Genomic DNA, 18,657 nt, shown 5'->3' on the forward strand with positions numbered 1-18,657 from the left:
GGCTTTTTCCACATTACTTTAACTGAGGTTCCTTTCTCACATTGCGTATTACCACTCAAATTTTTCCACCAGCTTAAATTGCATGTCATTTTATTTTCTGTTGATGGAACCCATCCAAGACATATCTGCTCAAGGGAAAGAAAAGCATCATTGAAATAATCTTTCTTTCTAAAGAGACTTCTGGCCTCTGGACCTAATCCAGCTGCCACTGTTAATGTCAGAATGGGGTCGGGGGCCACATGAATATACACAGTCTATATCCAGCTTCATATTCTCTTTAAGTCCTTTTGCATTACCTTTTGTTGAAATAATTTGTAAAGCACCCTTATTTATTCATCTATGAATTTTATTTACTCACTTGAACTACTCACAAAGGCTTTGTTCAACTTAGGCTAGTACTATGATGATCTACCAAGAATACAAAATAAAAATGTTTAGAAATGGGTCAAAGATACAAATGTCTTGGGGTAATAATACAACAGTTCAGAAGCAAGGCTTTGGGAATGTTTTCTGCAAAGAGTTAGAAAGACCACAGCTGGACAGAATGAGGCTGGAGAATGCAATAATCTCACAGTCTTAATCCAGTAAGGATTTCATTATATATGAAAAGTAAATTGCACTTCTTACACATGGATTCATAGCTACATATTTAAACTCTTATCCGAATATAAGTCTGTACTATAAAAGTTGAAATCAACTATTGATCCTACAAACAGAACAGGTAAAACAGATTGCCTGCTAAATACATTTATAGGACAGACTTCAAAACCAAAAAACTTCACGGTAGTACTGGAAATACTGAAAGTTCTGTTCATTCCAACACTGAGAATTCCTTTGTCCTCATTCTAATCTGACAAAGCATCTTACTGCAATAATACACTCTGATTTTATCATCTCTCACTTCAGGGTGGTTTCTGACACTTTTAGAAAGCTCCCTGCAATGTATTTCACTGGAGAAAAGGATGTCACTAAATCCAAACACAAAAGAGATCCACACACATATACAGACAAAGCCTATGTTTGCACACAAAACTTTTGATTCTTACAAATTTCTGAGTGAATGTGTTTGTAGGGTAATGAGAATACACATTTCATAGTCACAGACAGGAACGTACGTCACTAACTGTTTTCCAGCTCAAATAATATATAATTAAATTCAAATCCTTTCTTTGTACCTGCAAGAATTGCCTTACAGAAATGTAGTGCATACAGTATACCTGTGAGCACATGCGAGTCGGACATGCTTGCCAAAATGCAATGCCAAGGTTGATCAGGGGCCTCTTTCTTCACGGCAGTTATGTTGAGGAACCATATTACTCACATTGCCAGCATGAAAACAGATGTTTGTTTCATGCCTAACTAACGTTTCCAACTACCAGCACTCTAGGGCCAACTGCCAGTGAAACCTCTCACGAGTTTTGTCATCAATCCCACCAGAGTGAGAGCAGCTCCTCTACGTGACCTGTACAGAAAAAACAACAGGAGAACTTTTCACTAATCATCACCCCCATTAAGGCCGAGAAGCTCAAGCCCCTTCCATACATATACGACTGACCTGCAAAAGAGGTCATCTGAGTGTCTATATGGGAAAGCCTGTATCATCTGTGTTACTGAGGCCACAGCGCATACTTACTCGGGAAGAAGAGAAGGTATATTCTAATGGACATTCACAAGTTAGTAGGGGAAAAAAGTCAGCAAGAATATTTTCGCCCCAAAGTAGTTAAAAGCCTTCCTGATAATCTCAATAAGATAATGAATGACCTAGTATATCTGTTTTGAGCTTAATGGTCAAAACTGAAGAAACAATCACTGTGAGAGCCTCAAGCATTTTCTCGAGGGATAAGAGAACTGTTTAAGCAAAGAATCTACAAGTGCTAAATAATAAAAATTGTCATATTTGTACTAAGGACGTTTGCTGAGGAAAGGAATGTCACTACACCTAATTCTTGATTCCTTTTTTGATCAATGAAGACTAAGTATTTAAGCTAAAACTAAGTTATTAGAGTAATACTGAACCATTTTCAAATACATTTAATGGTTTTGGAGTAAGAAGGTTATAGCCATCATTTGAGTCTGATCTTTCTCATATTCTCCCCCAAAGCATACTAGTGTTAGAATCAAAGCTTTGCATATCTATTATGTACATTATACGGGAAAAAGTTGTTTTCTGCTCTGTTCAATTACTTTTGCTCTTTTTCATTTATGCTAAATAGCATTCAGTCAGAAAATAAAATCTGAAACATAGGGTGTAAAGGGAGAGGGATTCTTTTTCATCCTAAGAGTTGTAAGCACATAATAAACAAACAAACAAAAACAAGCTGTTAAAAGCTCGGTTCAAAGATGAGAAGTTGGAAATCGGAATTCTTAGTGCTGATCTTTGCTGTGCCCCTAACGTGCTGCATGACATTGGTTAAGCCTTCGAGGCAGGGATAGTCTCTTCCCATGCATTTACATTACATCTAGCACATCAAGACTTCCAGGCTGTACTGTAATATAAATATACATCATCATAATTTTCTTTAATGGTAGTCTATAGACATGCCTGCATTTTCAAAGCACTGCAAAGGGATTTACCCATGCAGCCCCCACTGATTTCACTGGAAGACAGTTTCCTCCTGACATACCCATTTGTAGTTTGGGTGTGTGCACATTAAAAAAGAAGAAGTTGGATAAAGTAGTCAAAGCAGCTTAACCCAGCACTGGCATCTATTATTCAAACAGACCACACCACAGTCTTCCCAAATGGATCACACAAGCATGTAAGTATCATCAGCAATGTGAAGCAAAGAATTACTCCAGATTGCATATGTCAGCTGTACTGGTTGCATAGGGGGCATTCAGAAGCAAGACAGTACACATCAGATGCAAGAAATGGAAGGAAGTGGATCAAACGTTCACAGAGCTTGTAGCTTACAGAAGCAGATCAAGAGTTCATTACTCTCCTTAAAAGTCATCTTTATCAAAAGTGCCAGTTCCTTCAGTGGCTTCAACAGAAAACCTGAAAGCAAGAAGCTTTCTCTTATGTCTAAAGCTGTTCAGATACAACCTAAACAACTTTATTTGAAATAAAAGTCTAAGCCTACGAACTATTTTGACTAAAGTTGAATACTCCTGCTAATAGGTAGTTTTTCAAACGCTTCATTCTATGCATGCTAACTAGGGATGATTTGGTTATTCACAACATGATTTGGTTATTCAGCTTTATACTTTCAGGAAAAACTAGGTACAAAAGAAAAAAGCATCCGTGAGAGAGTGACCCATAGGGTCAATAGCACCTTCCACTATTCATGTATCTGTAAAGGCAAGCAAGCGTTACGGAAGTCTGCAATGCTAGCAGTCAAATTGTGTATTGACTTCATCAATGTTTCTTGAGGCAAAATGTTTGAAAGCAGCAAGTATAAGTGACCAACAGCTAAACCTCACAAAATAAGATTAACAGGAACATAGGAAGTGGAGCCGGTAAAGCAGTGTTGCTGTTCAGCATCACAACAAAGAGTAACTTCTCCAGACAGCGATGGCTCAATAGATTACCAGTTGCAGCCTGCCTTTACTCATCTCACTTAGACTGTATTCTTTTGAACTGTAACCTCAGGAAAAATAACTAAATTGTCCTGAGAGTGATCTGAAAAGTAAAAGCAACTTCACTGTGGAAAAACAGAAAAATACCCTGAATCCGAATCCCTACACTTTGTCCATTTAAATGCTTTTGAAAGGAATTAATTCTGTGTCTCAAATACAGTTTTTGGAGACTTCCTCCACTTTCCTGGTATATGAATTATGGAAGCAGAAAATCCATTTTCATTTATTTGTTTTAGATTCAAAGTATTCACAAGTTTTGCATCATTTTATTTATTAAAAATATCAGGGCTGCAATTTCATTCTGGTAGCTCAGCTCAAAAAAAAAAGAAACAAAAAAAAAGAAACAGACACACCTCACTATCCAACCCTATAATGGGAAATGCTGTTCTTATCATAAAAGACTTGGTAATTTACTTGCACATCTCAAAAAAAAAAAAAAAGAGAAGAGAAAGAACTTCATGAACTTCATGTGAAATGCCAGAATACAGCTTATTTCCCAACACTCGGCCTTGTAATTCTTCTGCGGTGGGCAAAAATAAACTAGACTCTACCTGGGCTTGGACTTTTCAACACAGCCTAAAATGTTAAACTCATAAATCTCCTTTTAGAGGTTAGGCGGCTGTTAAGAGTATCATCAACTTTGTATTTTTGCAATTAATTAAACAAATCATAGAAACAGATGCTATGCAGTGATGTTCTGGATAGCATTCTGTCAAGGAAGTTTGCGCTTCAGAAGCAGAGCCTGCTGACAGCTGTGCATTGATCCAGCAGTACAGAAACAGCCTCTGGATTACAGAAGATGATGTTTATTACATTTTAAGCTTTAAATTGTGCGATACACTCTTTTCAGAAATTGCAGAAGACCTCATATATCAGTGCTCTGTGGGGAAGGGAGTGAAGAGAGGAACAACTGTCCTTCCCTCCAATTTGATATTTGAATGACACAGCCTCTCTGCCTGTCACTGTTGAGGCTTGCGGGTCTGCAGGCACAGTCAACTGAAGGAGGAGATTTGCCTTCGCCAGGTAGATGTCTGAAGTAGGCTCTAATGCCACTGCCTCCTATTGCCTCATGGAGATGCAGAATATATCATCTGCTGAGTTTGCACTTTCATTTTATCACCCTCTGTAGTTGTTGAACTAATGCATACTTCCTCATCTCCCTTTCTCATGGAATAATTAAAAGAAGGAGATGAAGGAGGCAGAGCACCAGGCAGTCAAGTTCAGTGACTAATGGCACCAGAGTGAAGGAACCTGATTTACTTTGTGACACTGCTACTGCCTCGCTATATAACCTTAGGCGAGGCACTTGACTCCTTTATGCCATAGCATCTGTAAAAATGAGATAACAACACTATCTTCCTCTGCAGGATGGTTTAAGATCCTTGGAGGAAAGGCAAAGGGTTGCATGCATTCAGTTGTCTTCTGGGATTCAGCACAGCAGGGCCCAAACTTTGCTTCAGATAGGTGCTTATGTACTTAAACTCTCAAACTTTTGAAGCTTTGGTGGCAGTTTCCTGAGTCTGCAGACAGCCTGAAACAAAATTCCCGAGGGCTAAGCTTGAGAACTAACAATGTAAATTTCTAATGCCAGCTTTTTAACCACAGATTATATACATACTCATCTGATAGGCTTACCCTACCAAAGTCAAGTGTTTGTCTCCTTAATCTTAATCTTACTGCCTCCAACCAAAGTACCGACATCTTCATTCTCTCTCTGGCAATGCTGCCTTGGGGGCTTCGCTGGGGCAGCAGAGCCAGTTTTCCATACACAGAGATGTGGTCAAGGAAAGATGGAACGATCACCTTCCAATTTCATTGCACAAAGCCAGGCTTGGGTGCTGGATAGATACAGGCAGTCAGACAAGTTGGAGCAGCTTGACCTGTGGGAAGCATAAGATGTCTCTCCACATCACACCCTGCTCTTCCTGTATTGTTCTTTGCCAGAACAAAGTAGGATCAGACATTCCCATAGGAAATACATATAAAATGAGATCAGAACTAAACGGGAAAGGCAAAGAACCACCAGTAAAGGAGTCAGACAATTTCTCACTGTCTCATTAACGCTTCTGCTGCACCTGATTCTGCAGAAGACAACAAAGAATTTCCAAGTTTCTGTCAGCCTGGTAAGAGCAACAAGGCTTTTCTATTCCTACTTTCCTGGAGGTTTTTTTTTATCTTGGTCCTTTCAGAGGCAAAGACTGAATCGCACATCCCATTCCTGTTCAACACCCTATCATTCTGGGGCAGCGTTAGCTGTCAGGTTTGTCCCAGAGTCCTTACAACCCCCTTTGTCAAGGCCACTTTGTTCTCTTACAGGACTACCATTGCTGGGCCCACCTTCCTCTGCCCTGGAGTGAATGATCCTTTTAGGCATAATCGACACACTGAACAAAAAGCCTGCACACCTCAGGAATAACCTTCCATCAGCAAACGCTTCCTTCTATACAAAGAATGCATAGCAATCTAGCACTTCTGACACATCAGGAGAGCAAAATTACTTGAGCAGTGACAGACTTTACCATTGGACAGGGATATGCAACTTTAATGTAAGGCGACTGGGGTCAGGAAGCAAAATTCAGCCTGTTACCAGCACCCCTCCCTTGCGTGCACTCGCTGCAATGTGCAGTGGCCACCTTGGTTTGGAATCATTTAACCTACAATAATACAGGAAAGGGACGTTAGCAGCAGGCACATGATCTGCGTGATCTTCAGCTCCAGGAATGCTGGCATTCGGTGGTCCCTCAGCCCACTTCCTCATGGGACAGGAGGCTGCACGGCAGAAATCACCATAGTAATTAGCTGCCTTATGTCGCCAGAGCGGAAGGCAGGCTGTCTTCCCCAAGACTATTCCTTCCAGGTAAATACAGGAAAAGCTAAAGCAGCAGCTGCCCACACTGAGCCTGTGCGCTTTAGGGGAAAGGAGGACATTAGGTTGCAGAATTGTTAATTCGCTATTTTGTGTGCTCTAACTTCACTGTTTCAAACAGCAGAATTACAGTAGTTAGGCTCCAATACTGTAACTCCGTTCTGTTCCACTGACTGGGACACGAACCTTATTCACACAAAAATCCTCTCCACACAGCATGCCAATTTTATTGGCTCTAAAAATCCGGGAGAAGGTACAGATCAGCCTTCAGGTTTTAGAGCATTTAGCCCGTTTAGCCATTTTAATACCTTTTAACCATGTAGAAAAGCATAGGTCCATGAACCCCCGTGATGCAATCGCACCATGAAAATCAGTGCCACAACCATTTTTTACATCTCCTCATTTTAATCCACGCTCGGAGACCAATCCTGTTCCCATCAAAGTACACTGCAAGCTCCCATTAAAATCTGGCTCAGCTAGTATTTTAATAACACTTAGACATTCCCGTCCTTTGCATATTTCATCTGCGAATTGCTTTACAAACATGAACTTCCTAATTACAGGCGGATGATTTACTAAAACTGGAAATTCCTCACTAGTTCTGGCTTTCGCTTTGAAGCTCGAGGATTCGCTCTTGTCCCTCGGCAGTTTGGAAGATCCCTCGACGCCGCTTCTTCGCGGCAGAGGCAGGGCAGAGAGCAGGACGCGGCGACGACGGCGGACCTGCCTTGAAGTTTCCGCGCCGGCGGATTTCGGCGCGGAGTTGCCGGGGCGGCGCTGCCCGCGGGCCGGCGGCCGCCGCCGGGGCGTGAGCCGCGGGGGGCGCCCACGTGGTGAGAGAGGAAAACCCGGCGGCGGCGGTGGGGGGACCCGCCAGAGCGCGGGCGGCGGGCGGGAGCCGCAGCAGGCTGCGCACTGCACCGGGCCGGGCCGGGCCCCTCCCGGGGGACCGCCGCACCGGGCAGGAAGGGGTGGGGCGGCCGGCGGAGCGCAGCGCACGGGCGGGGTGCCGCGGGCGGGGAGGCATCTCGGCCATGCTGAAGCCGGACGGGCGGGCGACGCCGCGCCTCCCCGGAGCACTCCCCATGGAGCGGCTGCCCGGCCAGCCCTGAGCCGGCGGCCCCCGGCCGCCCGCCCGCAGCCGCCCCCGATGGAGCCCGAGGAGCGGAAGATCTCGGTGTGGATCTGCCAGGAGGAGAAGCTGATCTCCGGGCTCTCCCGGCGGACCACCTGCTCGGACGTGGTGCGGGTGCTGCTGGAGGACAGCCACCACCGGCGGCAGCGGCCGGCGCTGCCCGAGCCCGGCGGCGGGATGCTGTCGGGGCCGCCGCACTCCTACTGCATCGTGGAGAAGTGGCGCGGCTTCGAGCGGATCCTGCCCAACAAGACGAAGATCCTGCGGCTCTGGGTGGCGTGGGGGGACGAGCAGGAGAACGTGCGCTTCGTGCTGGTGCGCAGCGAGGCTTCGCTGCCCAACGCGGGGCCGCGCAGCGCCGAGGCGCGGGTGGTGCTCAGCAAGGAGCGCCCCGGCCACGGCCTGGGGGCGGCCCGCGCCAGCCTGGCGCTCACGCAGGAGCGGCAGCGGCGGGTGGTGAGGAAAGCCTTCCGCAAGCTGGCCAAGATCAACAAGAAGCGGCAGCAGCCGCTGGCCCGGGAGGCCTCGTCGGCGGAGAGGATGGAGACGCTGGTGCACCTGGTGCTCTCGCAGGACCACACCATCCGGCAGCAGATCCAGCGGCTCCGCGAGCTGGACCGGGAGATCGACAGGTACGAGGCCAAGATCCACCTGGACCGCATGAAGCGGCACGGCGTCAACTACGTGCAGGACACCTACCTGGTGGGGGCCGGCGGCGGGGAGCCGGAGCCGGGCCGGGAGCCGGGCGGGGCGGCCCAGCCCGCCGCCGGCCGCCCCGAGGAGGACTACGCCAGGAAGTGCGAGGAGGTGCTGCAGCTGCAGGAGCAGCGGGCGCAGCAGGAGGAGCTGCTGGAGCACCTGGCCGCCGAGATCCAGGAGGAGCTCAACGAACGCTGGATGAAGCGCCGTCGGGAGGAGCTGGAGCTGGCGGCGGGGCCCGGCCTGGCCGAGACGGACTGCGACACCACGGAGCTGAGCGGCGGCGGCGAGGGCGAGCTGCACCTGGAGCACGAGCGGGTGAAGACCCAGCTGAGCACCAGCCTCTACATCGGCCTCAAGCTCAGCACGGACCTGGAGGCCATCAAAACCGACCTGGACTACACGCAGCGGGCGTGGGAGGACAAGGAGCGGGAGCTGCAGCGCCTGCTGGAGACGCTGGGCACCCTGGACGTGGCGGAGGTGCCGGCGGAGCCGCGCGGGGCGGCGGGCGGGGGGCGGCCGGCGGCGGGGGGCAGCGCGGCCGGGTGGCTGGAGCAGGCGCGGGCGCTGCGCAAGGACCGCGCCGACAACGACGAGGACTCGGACACGGGGCTGAGCTCCATGCACAGCCAGGACTCGGACTCGGTGCCCGTCTGCGAGTCCCTCGTCTAGCGCCCGCCCGCCCGCCCAGCCGGGCCCCGCAGCGCCAGGGGGAGAGGGCCGGGCTCCGGCCCGGCTCGCAGCGAAACCGGGCGTGCTACGGGCGGCGCGGTGTCTGCCCGGTGCCCCCCGCCCCCGGCCCGTCGCCCGCCGGTGCGGGAGGAGCGAGCCCGCCGGGGCAGCGGGAGGTGTAGGACCGCGGGCAGGCGGGAGAACTCCCGGGGCAGGAGGCAGTCGCACAGAGGAAACATTTTAATTTTAGCTCTTGAGTTTAAACTTGTTCTAACTAGTCGTCCGCGCGCAGCGTTTAGGCTGGCTCGCCGGTACTTTTATCTAAGGAAGAGAAACCCATAGCGTGTTTTTGTTTCATTCGCGTCTGGGATTGCTCTCACTTTAAATCCTGCCGCCTGCTTCCCTCCGAAGGTTTTCTTGCCGGGCCTTTTAATCCTACGATTCCCCACGGTATCCCCGCTGTAGCATAGCCTACTTCGGATAATCTCTTTGCGAGTAAAACGCCGGGACGCAGGCTCGGGAGGGTAAATCAGTTATCTCCTTAACAGTTTTTCAGCGTTGCAAATTCAGATGGTGGGTTATATTGGCTGTCATTTACAAACACACCCGGCGCCTTTACGTGCAAAAAGTCACTGAGACTAAAGCTGCTGGTCGCGTAAAAGCTATGGAGGAAAAGAGGTGTAAATACTACTGAAACTGACACCGGGATCTCCCAGGGCGAAAGCTTTTGGAAGGTACTGCAGTTCCTTTTGGCAACGAAAAGGGGTGATAAATCACTTTTTTTTTTTTAAAAAGAACAGACTAAATCAAAATACAGATTAACATGTTGTATTAACTCTGCTCAGCGTAGTGCTTTTTCTTATGCATAGATAAGAGTGCTTTGTTTAAAGGCATACTAAAGAAATATATTAGTATCAATGTTCATTTGACAGTCATTGAAAGTAATTAGCAGTGCCTGTATGTACACAGCCTTCAACTACATTTTTTCACTAGGCTAGCTGATATTTGGCTGAGCTTGGCTGTAGATAAACAAAGTACAGAATCAGCTTGAGCTACTGTTTTTAATAATATAGTTCATATCAGGCCAAGAGACACAACAATAAAAGCATGACTCAAGCCCTACCTGCACTACAGCTTAATCTTTTCAGTTATACCAATAAAAAAAAATACAGCATCAGCTGTAACATGCATTTCACTTCACTGCCAAATCTTCCTCTGCAGCTTAACTCTTACCAAAAAGATATGATCTGCTCTTACAATAAGAGACATCAAGGATTCTTGTATTCCAGAATAATTGCAGAAACAGTTTAAGCAGTTAGAGACCAGAGAATGTTTAGTCAGGTCCAACTGACGTCGTGAACTTTTTAAAGCTTATGAAATTATTATTTATGTAAGGCTATTTATGAAAGTTTTCATGTAACGATAAGAAAGTATAAAAAAGGGGTACACCAATAGACCAGTTCTTTATTTTCTGTAAAAACCTCACAGCTTTCTCACCCGAAGACCGGGTTCCACTCTTTTGCAGTGTTCTTGCTGGTAGGAATTCTGTTGGGCAACAGACAACTAGACTCTGCAACCGGTCAGTTTGAAAGCAATCAGAGAAATACTGTCTGTGGATTTGTTGAGGCTGTACAATTCCCTGTATGCTATCATTCTTGATAAACGTTATGCCACTGAATCAGTCTCAGTTATAACAAACTGGTTTATTTTAAACACTGATTATATGATTGTTTTTCATATTTTAGTCAACCTTGGAAAATATTTAAGAACCTATTTTTAGAGCTAATAAAACTCTTAATAAAACTAAATAAGTGTTCCCAATTGAGTGTGATTGAAAAATACATATATATATATTTCACAGGTCTGGGATGTTGTGTTTTCTTGTGGTGTCATTTACCCTGTTGCAAAGTGAGTAGAAAGATACACCAAGTCAGACCTCTCCAGTCTGTCTCATGACAGCATTGTCCCCTCACTTTGGTGGCACAAGGGGCTCCCTCAGGTACAAGTTACAGAGTGTGTGTTCCTCAGATGTAGTCACTGCAAGGGCAGTGTAGTGGCATTTAGAAGTGTTGGCACATGTCCAGACTGAGGAATTTCACCCCATTCTGCAATTAAAAATATATGGAAGTAGAGCTGAAGAATTAAGTTGAGGGGTGGGAGAGTCATGTTGTTGCCCTGCATTATATTAGCCAGTGCGGATGCAATGGGTGGGTGATGCAAGTACCTGTTGATAGCTTCTCCGGTGACTGATGTAAGCAATAAACCTGAAACTGCTTTACGTAAGTTCTCCCATCAGCCACACCAAGCAAATAAAAAGCAAGCACATTATAGAAATAAGCTGCAACAGGCCATACACCATTATACTATTGATACAGGCATCAGGTATTTTGTGAAGCACGAGGTGAAGGAAGCCAAGAAATTCAGAGTTGCAAAGCAAAGTCTGTCTACTCATCCTCAGCTAGGAAAAGCCTTAAAACCAGGACAAAACCACTTTTGCTCTAGGTTGTTGAAGGACACACTTGTAGGGCACCATGTTGCTCTTGGCCTCTCGGTACCCTAGATAGGATGTGTGTCCTGCAGTAGATCATGACTCTGCTGAGTTGCTGGCCCCTGTCCCATAAGGACAAGGGTGAGAACACTACAGGTGGCACCGTAGTCTCAAGGTTTTGGTGGGTGCTGCAGTGACTTACTATGAGCACATATTTGAATGTGTTCCTATATTGTGCAGGTGAAACTGAGTATATTTATTTGATATTTGAACAGTTACAATTGCAATGGGCTCAGTTTTTGTTCCTGTATGCAGACTGAATTAAAACATCTTCACCAATCCCTATCTCTCTCAAACCATTATTAAAACATTAGTATACAAGAGGAAATAACTGTTTGCATTGGACCAGGTATTTCTCCCTTCCCATCTTCTGGACTTGCATATCCTCACTTAGATAATAGAGACAAGCCAAAAGATGCTTGGCTTTGACAGGGAATTTGGCTCTGGGGTTTTGCTGGGCACATAACCACGGACTAGGAAAGCTGATTCAGAATCACAGGTAGAAGGGCAGGATTTTTTATCTCCTTTCCAGTTCTGAGAGAATGGAAGAGAAAAAGAGCAGCAGAAAAACCACGACCAACATCATGACAGAAGTCTACCTTCCAGCACTGCCAAGAGAGAGGTGGAAGCTCTAACCAACACCTGTTTTATTATTTTTTTTTTAAACACCTTTCTCTTCTATCTTCCAGAGTCAAATCCAGTCTAATCTTTGTCTCATCCTAAAACCAGACAATCAGATAGAGGTAGCCATGAATTAAATAAAAACCTAACAAAATTATGAACTATTTAAGATAAATCTATGTATAGTACCACATTGCCCTATTTATTCAACACCCTGTCTGCTTCTCAAAGGAACCATCAAGAACAAAGGCCACCAGGCCTTTCTTAGACACAGTACCTACAGAGATCAAAGGGAGTTTTGTCCAGGAGACAAAATCAGAGTTGAATCAGGCCTTAGTTTCAGGCACCTTTTAAACAAGCATTATCAAGCACTACTAACACAAGTCCTGTCTATTTGCTGCCCTAAGCCACATTTTTGCTGACCCTACATGGCACTTTCTTTCATGCCTATACAAGAGTTTGTGGGACCAGATTGTGAACCAGATCAGGAAAAAAACTGATGCGCTTTAACTTAGGCTAGTCCCTGATGTGTCTCAATGCACAGTCACGCAAACGCTTATACCAATGACAAGGTACGGTGGTACAAATGAGAAATCAAAGCAATGCTGACTTGCTTGTTGGCAAAAGCTTAGTTCAGACTGTAAACATCCCCTCACAGTCTAAAGAGAAGGTTTCCGGTGAAAGACTAAGGCTGGAGCTGAAGCTTCATTGACATCAATTACATTCACCTATATTAAACCCAAAATGAGACAGATAGTCCAGGCTTTTAGCCTTGACCTTGTTTCAGAAACCCACTATTCAAACAATATTATCAGAATGAAGGCTCTGTGTCAAATTCAATATATTTCTAGTCCGAAACACATGTAAGAGATCTGCCAGTTTGAATAAGCACTTTGTAGGGATATCATTTGATGCCTTAAACAGGGAGGGAGGAGGGGAGGCAAATACATTTACTGTAATGAACACCACTGACATGCAAAATGAATGACCTATTAATTATTGCCATTTATTCTAAAGCAGCATGTAGCCAGCCAAATCAGAGTCTGGTTGATTTATAGTGACAGATCCTTTTCCAAAGCACCTACAGTCTTGGTTTCAGACAAGATACAGTTGAAGGAGGGAAGCCAGTAAGTGGGTGTGAGAGAAGGAAAACATGTCATCAAGCTTTATTATTGACTGCTTGCGTGAAACATATTTTCCAGGTTTACTTTAAAAATAGTCTTTGTGCCTATGTCTGAAGAGACATGCACGCAGACCTCCCTTCCTCGCAAATTCTACAACAACTTTGGGCTTCCCCCTTCCCCTTTCATTTGCACTGAGCTGGGACTGTAGCTCAATACATGAAAAGAGCAGCACAGGCCTTGAAATAAAATAACAGGTCTGGTGAGCTATGCTGGTTACTGAGTTGAAATACAAGCCATTGCGGATTGTTGGAAGCAGTTGTCCTTTGAAGTCACTTGATATTATTGCTCCTGAGCTAGCACACGAAGTTTAAAGAAATGAGCATCGCAAAGTGCAGGGAGCCTACACGGACGTTACTTCTTTTATACAAACTCACATTGCTAAATGAACTTGAAAGCTTAACAGAAAGGGAAAGCTTAATAAACTCAAAGCAAAATTTGGTTCTATATGCAAGTTAGCCAAATATCTTCAAGCAGAATTGTCAAATAGTATTTTAAAAAATACCGCTTGCATAATTTAATACACTACTTGTGTAAATGCATCAGAGCAGAACCTTCCATGCAGGGTGGATTGTCACACCCTTTCACACGCTGAAGAACACAACTGAGTCGGCCATTGATTTCTTAGAATGTACAATACTAACTCTACCAGGGCATTAGAATACACCCTTAAAATATAACTTCTGCAGGCTTTCTACACTACCTACATATTAGTTTGTTTACACTTTAAGCTTTATTTGGGAAGTTTTATTAAAATCCCCTTCCCTCAGTTCTGAAAGCGTTCCAGAAACCCACTGGTGTTCCATGAAAAAATAATTTCCTTCCCAATAGCTTACTTCTTCCTTCCTGCCAACCTCCCCTACTCATCAGCATCCTCTCTGAATCTCATTAATAGTCTCATTCAAATTGGTGAGACTCCGTGGATTCAGTTTTAGGATCCCACTTAGTAACAAACCTGAAGAAAGTAAGTTTCTTTCTACGTCTTGGCAAAAACTCATTATTTGTGTAGTACATGGCAATCTCAGCAGTACTTTTGTAGTTCTTTATGTAGTAACATGTCATACGGATTAAGGACATACTCTCACCAGCTGTTTTATGCCACCATTGCTCAACTCCCTTCTTGCCTGCCTCTTTTTTTTTTTTTTTTTTTTTTTTTTTTTTTTTAAACTTCAAACATATTTCCAAGTTACCTTCCGAATTTTCCCCTTCTCCTAATTTGAGGCAAGTACTGCTCACAGGAGGAGGGAGCACATCTCCGCAGCTGATATTCTGGGGGGAACATTACTGTGGAGCAGTGGGGTAGGGAGATACAGTTTCTATACCTGGTTTGAAGAATAACTTGAGTAATGAGTGGTATCTTGTTTCCCTTGGAGCATAAGATTTTGATGAAGATATTTACTGTGTGATTGTACACCATCTGGCAGAAAGAGGCCTAATCTACTTGAGGTCTTCTAGGTACTGTTATAATGAAAACATTTAACAATTTCACTCATCTGTGCTTCAGTTCCCCTAACGTTGAAGTGTGTATGCTTCCTTTTTCTGAATGGTTTCAAATCAGCTTTCCCCTTTAATAGCTCAGTAAAACCACTACAGAGTCATCTCAGAACACAATCCTGCTAGGTCAGTCAGTTTGGGGATTTTATTGAGTTTACTGGGGAAAAAAACCCAAAACCCAACCAAAAAAACCCCTGTGACTCATAGAAAGAGCTCTTACATATCTGAAACATACTATCATCGGCTTACAAGCACTGCACTTCGCATGGCTTAATTATGTGATTATTTAGTCTATTATCTCCAAAAGAAATACTTTTCATCAGTCAAATTGTGCTCATAAGCAGGTCTTTGGAAAATGTGTTAAAAGCCTTTAGGAAAAATATTTAATCCCTGTTTCAATTTAACGTAATCCCCTTGTTTTAATCTCTTACAGTGTATTTTTTTTTTTACGTGTAATCAGGCTATTAGTTTATACATTTAATTATCAGTGTAGCCTAATAGTTGAGTTGTTGGGTTTTTTTCCTGCCTTCCACTGAATCTCCAACTGATAGACGTATTTTAAGAACAGATGAAAAGTGATTTTGGAAATTAAGAGAGATGTGGATCACCTTTTGAAAATGTCGGTGCTTGTTCTTCCTACCACTAGCACAGAAGCAAATTATTTGCTTTCAACTGCAAACTTCTAGCTTTTTTCTGTTTCCCTTTCTTTCACAGTTGCTCTTCACTTTCTCACCATAAGGTCTCTCCATAATTCTCCTATAAGTTTCCTCTTTGAAGTGACCGGATGACTCATGAATCACCAGTAGGTTAAAAGCTTAAAGCCATGATTATCATCTTTTTCTATAATCCTGTCCGTGCGCATTTTGTACTTCTATATCTCCCACTTTTCCTGCTTTGTCTCAAAAAAAAAAAAAAAATATTACTCTGACCAGGTAATAGAGGGTCAGGCACTCAAATTTTGCCATCCTTCAAAGGAAGATACAGCATGCACAGCTCCAGGTGTCCTGTATCTGTAACACAGAGAACACTACATACAGCTGTGCCCCATCCACAGAAATGAGCTGATTAGAAATGTGTTTCCCAGGCCAATACAGGAAGAGGCAGGTTTGAAGTCAGCATATTGTAAATTACTTATTCTTAGCCCTGATACAGGTAACTAATGATCTTCAGCAGATGATTCCAATGTGAAACAGAAAAACCTGATCATCTGATTATTTTGAATTAATTTTTACACATTTAGTGACTTCAGGGTGCGGATTTTTAAAAATGGCATCCCCTGCTCCCTACCTGTCAGGTGTACAGTTAGGTAAGAAAACGGCATTCTGGCTTAGAGTGATCTGTAAACTGGTCAGGGTAGTAACGAGCACGGACCTTGCTGCTTTCTGGTCCGGTGGGGACGGAAAACTTTCCTGCTTCTGCACTGCCTAAACAAACTGGGGATGGACAGGGACAGGAGCGTGGAGAACGGAACTGTGTCAGGAGAGAACGGAACTGAGCCCAAGAAACACAAACTGGAGAGGAGGCAACTGAAGGGAATGAGCAAGGAAGGACAGAAAACCACCAAGAAGCCTGGACAATAGGGAAGTCGCAGGCAGCAGGAATCAACAAGGGGGAAAACTCAAGAGCCTGTGATAACCACTGCGCATCTTGTGCTCCAAGCTGTTTCACTACAACCATCTAACAAACAGCAGCCTGGCAGGGGCAGGAGTCCATGCCATGGGATCTTCACAGTGGATCAGCACTGCAGACAGGCGAGCAGGAGGAAAGAGAGAGCAAGAGAATCTTGTGATTTTCCTGAGGTTTTGTTAGCTCAGCTGTAAAGGCCAGTGACTGCAGAATTTGCAATAGGCTAGAGTGCTGAGAATTTGAGGATAAAATGTCACTCTCAAGTTGGTTTTTTTCCTTCTGTTTTAACTTATAAATGGTAAATATGGAGGAATGAGCATTTCCTTAGATGATCCATAGCTCACATCATCAGAGTTTCTCCCCAGTATAGTCCGTTCCTAGAAGCCTTAGCTGCCGTTTTACGATCTGGGATCTTGTCATGTTGCTCCAAGTGTTTACCTACATGATTTGCCAAAAACAGTGACACAAAGTAAACAGGGTATTTAGCTTAATTTAACAGGCAAGCTTAAGGTAAAAGCAAATCCAGACCTATCACTCCAGTTTACACAAGCCAGCTCGCAAAGCATGTGCAATGGCATTTCTGTTTTGCAAACTAGTTTGTGTAAAACAAGCCAACTGAGCCAGATTCAAGTTTCAGTTGTTTAAAGTCTCTTGCCATGTGTCACTGAAGTGATTCACGTGTAGATCACTTAATCTAGTTAACGAACACAATTACCATGTTTTGACAATATTAATTGGACCTGTACTTACACTCCTTTCTGCATTTCACCTTCAAAACCACCTCCATAATTATCAACTCCTATGGCTTTAGTATGCCTAAAGGAATAGTTTACCTTTATAGAAAATATATTTCATTATTAACGTCTCTCTCGTTGCTCCTCCTTCCAATATTTTTCCCCACAGAATTTCCAAGCCTTTTTCTTTTCCTCCAGTCATTAGCAATTGGGCTTCATCTTTGCAAATAACAAGGGTGAGAGATACCTACCTGCCTGTTCAGAACTCGTCTGCCACACACTTTCAACTCAAGGCTTATAACTGCTAAGTCACAGTCATTCCAGCCGAGTTGCTTTCACACCAGTATTCTGGGATTTCTTTTACTTATAAAACTGAAGAATGGACGTTTTCGTAGTTCAATGATGGGTAACCAGACAACCAGCCTATGCAAAAGGGCACAAGCTCTGCTGTGTTGCCCAGGTTATCAGAATCTGCTTGTAGAAGGAGACAAGTTAGAAACCCTGAAGACGTACCCAGTTAACCCAGTGATTAATTTGTACAACATTTTCAGCTAGAGCTAAGTAATATCATTCTTATTAGCATTTGTATAGCAATAGGACCACACAAGATAGCAAGTTATTATATTACGTATTTTTAGAAGACACAGGACGAGGTAGCCCTTGCTCTGCTGAGATCACCGCACAGACAGACAAGCCAGACATCATCGAGTTAACAGCCGTAGGAGCTGCAGTGACTTGAACTGGGTGCACAGCAGGTTAGTAACAAAGACGGGAACAGAAGCCAACTCTCCCAATTCCCAATCCATTTTCCTCTCTGCTAGACCCACACTTCCAGCCTGTGATGTGGTACAGACAAAAGACGAGGTATAAATTCATCTCCACCCCTTACGGCCACGGGAGCCGTATACCAGGTAACATGTGGAGACTTATTCAAGCTATTGAAGAAACACAGGAGGTCAACGAGTATTAGTATAGCATTGTACTAGACTACTACATTTCATAACCACCTTTCTTAATAGTCTCAAGCCTATAATTTTGTGCTCTAAGAATTTACGGTTTGAGGAAGATTTTTGAATCATTTACATGTTAGTGGCATAAATAGCTGCTATTTCTATAACTGTGTTTTATTCACCATCTCCTGGATATCTGTATTTCTTTCCAGAACAAGGAGAACCACAAATGCTATAAAGATCTGTCCATGTGTAAATTTTCCAATTAAGTGTTTTCAATGTTGTTAGCAAGATATACTTAGAAAATATATAGTTTTGTAACTCAGTAAAAAAAATAATAAAACGATGCTTGTGTTCACTTAGGGCCTCAACTCCACCATTCATCTTTTTCTCTATGTACTACTGTTACGCATTGGTGTTATACACTACTCAAAATTATGAGTCTGGAGAGTTCTCAAATTTGGTTCAAGTGACACTAGCAAATTTTCAGTAGCTCCACAGAAACACAAACAGAATTTTGTCCTAACTTTTGAGATACCTGTCACGCGATAT

At 44.0% G+C, this 18,657-nt stretch overlaps 1 protein-coding gene and 1 long non-coding RNA gene across 2 annotated transcripts in view; one reads left to right on the top strand and one right to left on the bottom strand.

Moving 5' to 3' along the window:
- Window positions 1-334: 334 nt before the first annotated feature.
- Window positions 335-18,657, bottom strand: part of LOC141742809 (uncharacterized) — a 74,320-nt gene continuing 55,997 nt past the window's right edge. Inside the window, exon 3 of the long non-coding RNA XR_012586885.1 lies at window positions 335-1,462. This is a non-coding gene — a long non-coding RNA (uncharacterized LOC141742809). The remainder of the gene's footprint in view (window positions 1,463-18,657) is intronic.
- On the top strand, window positions 7,331-10,749 carry RASSF10 (Ras association domain family member 10). The gene has a single exon (XM_074586094.1). The coding sequence runs from the start codon at window positions 7,596-7,598 to the stop codon at window positions 8,949-8,951; it is 1,356 nt and encodes a 451-aa protein (XP_074442195.1). The 5' UTR covers window positions 7,331-7,595; the 3' UTR covers window positions 8,952-10,749.

Source organism: Larus michahellis, chromosome 4 (assembly GCF_964199755.1).
Source record: "Larus michahellis chromosome 4, bLarMic1.1, whole genome shotgun sequence".
Taxonomy (NCBI): Eukaryota; Metazoa; Chordata; class Aves; order Charadriiformes; family Laridae; genus Larus; species Larus michahellis.

Coding starts and splice junctions, on each gene's coding strand:
- RASSF10 (XM_074586094.1), top strand. CDS start 7,596: ATGGAGCCCGAGGAGCGGAAGATCTCGGTGTGGATCTGCCAGGAGGAG.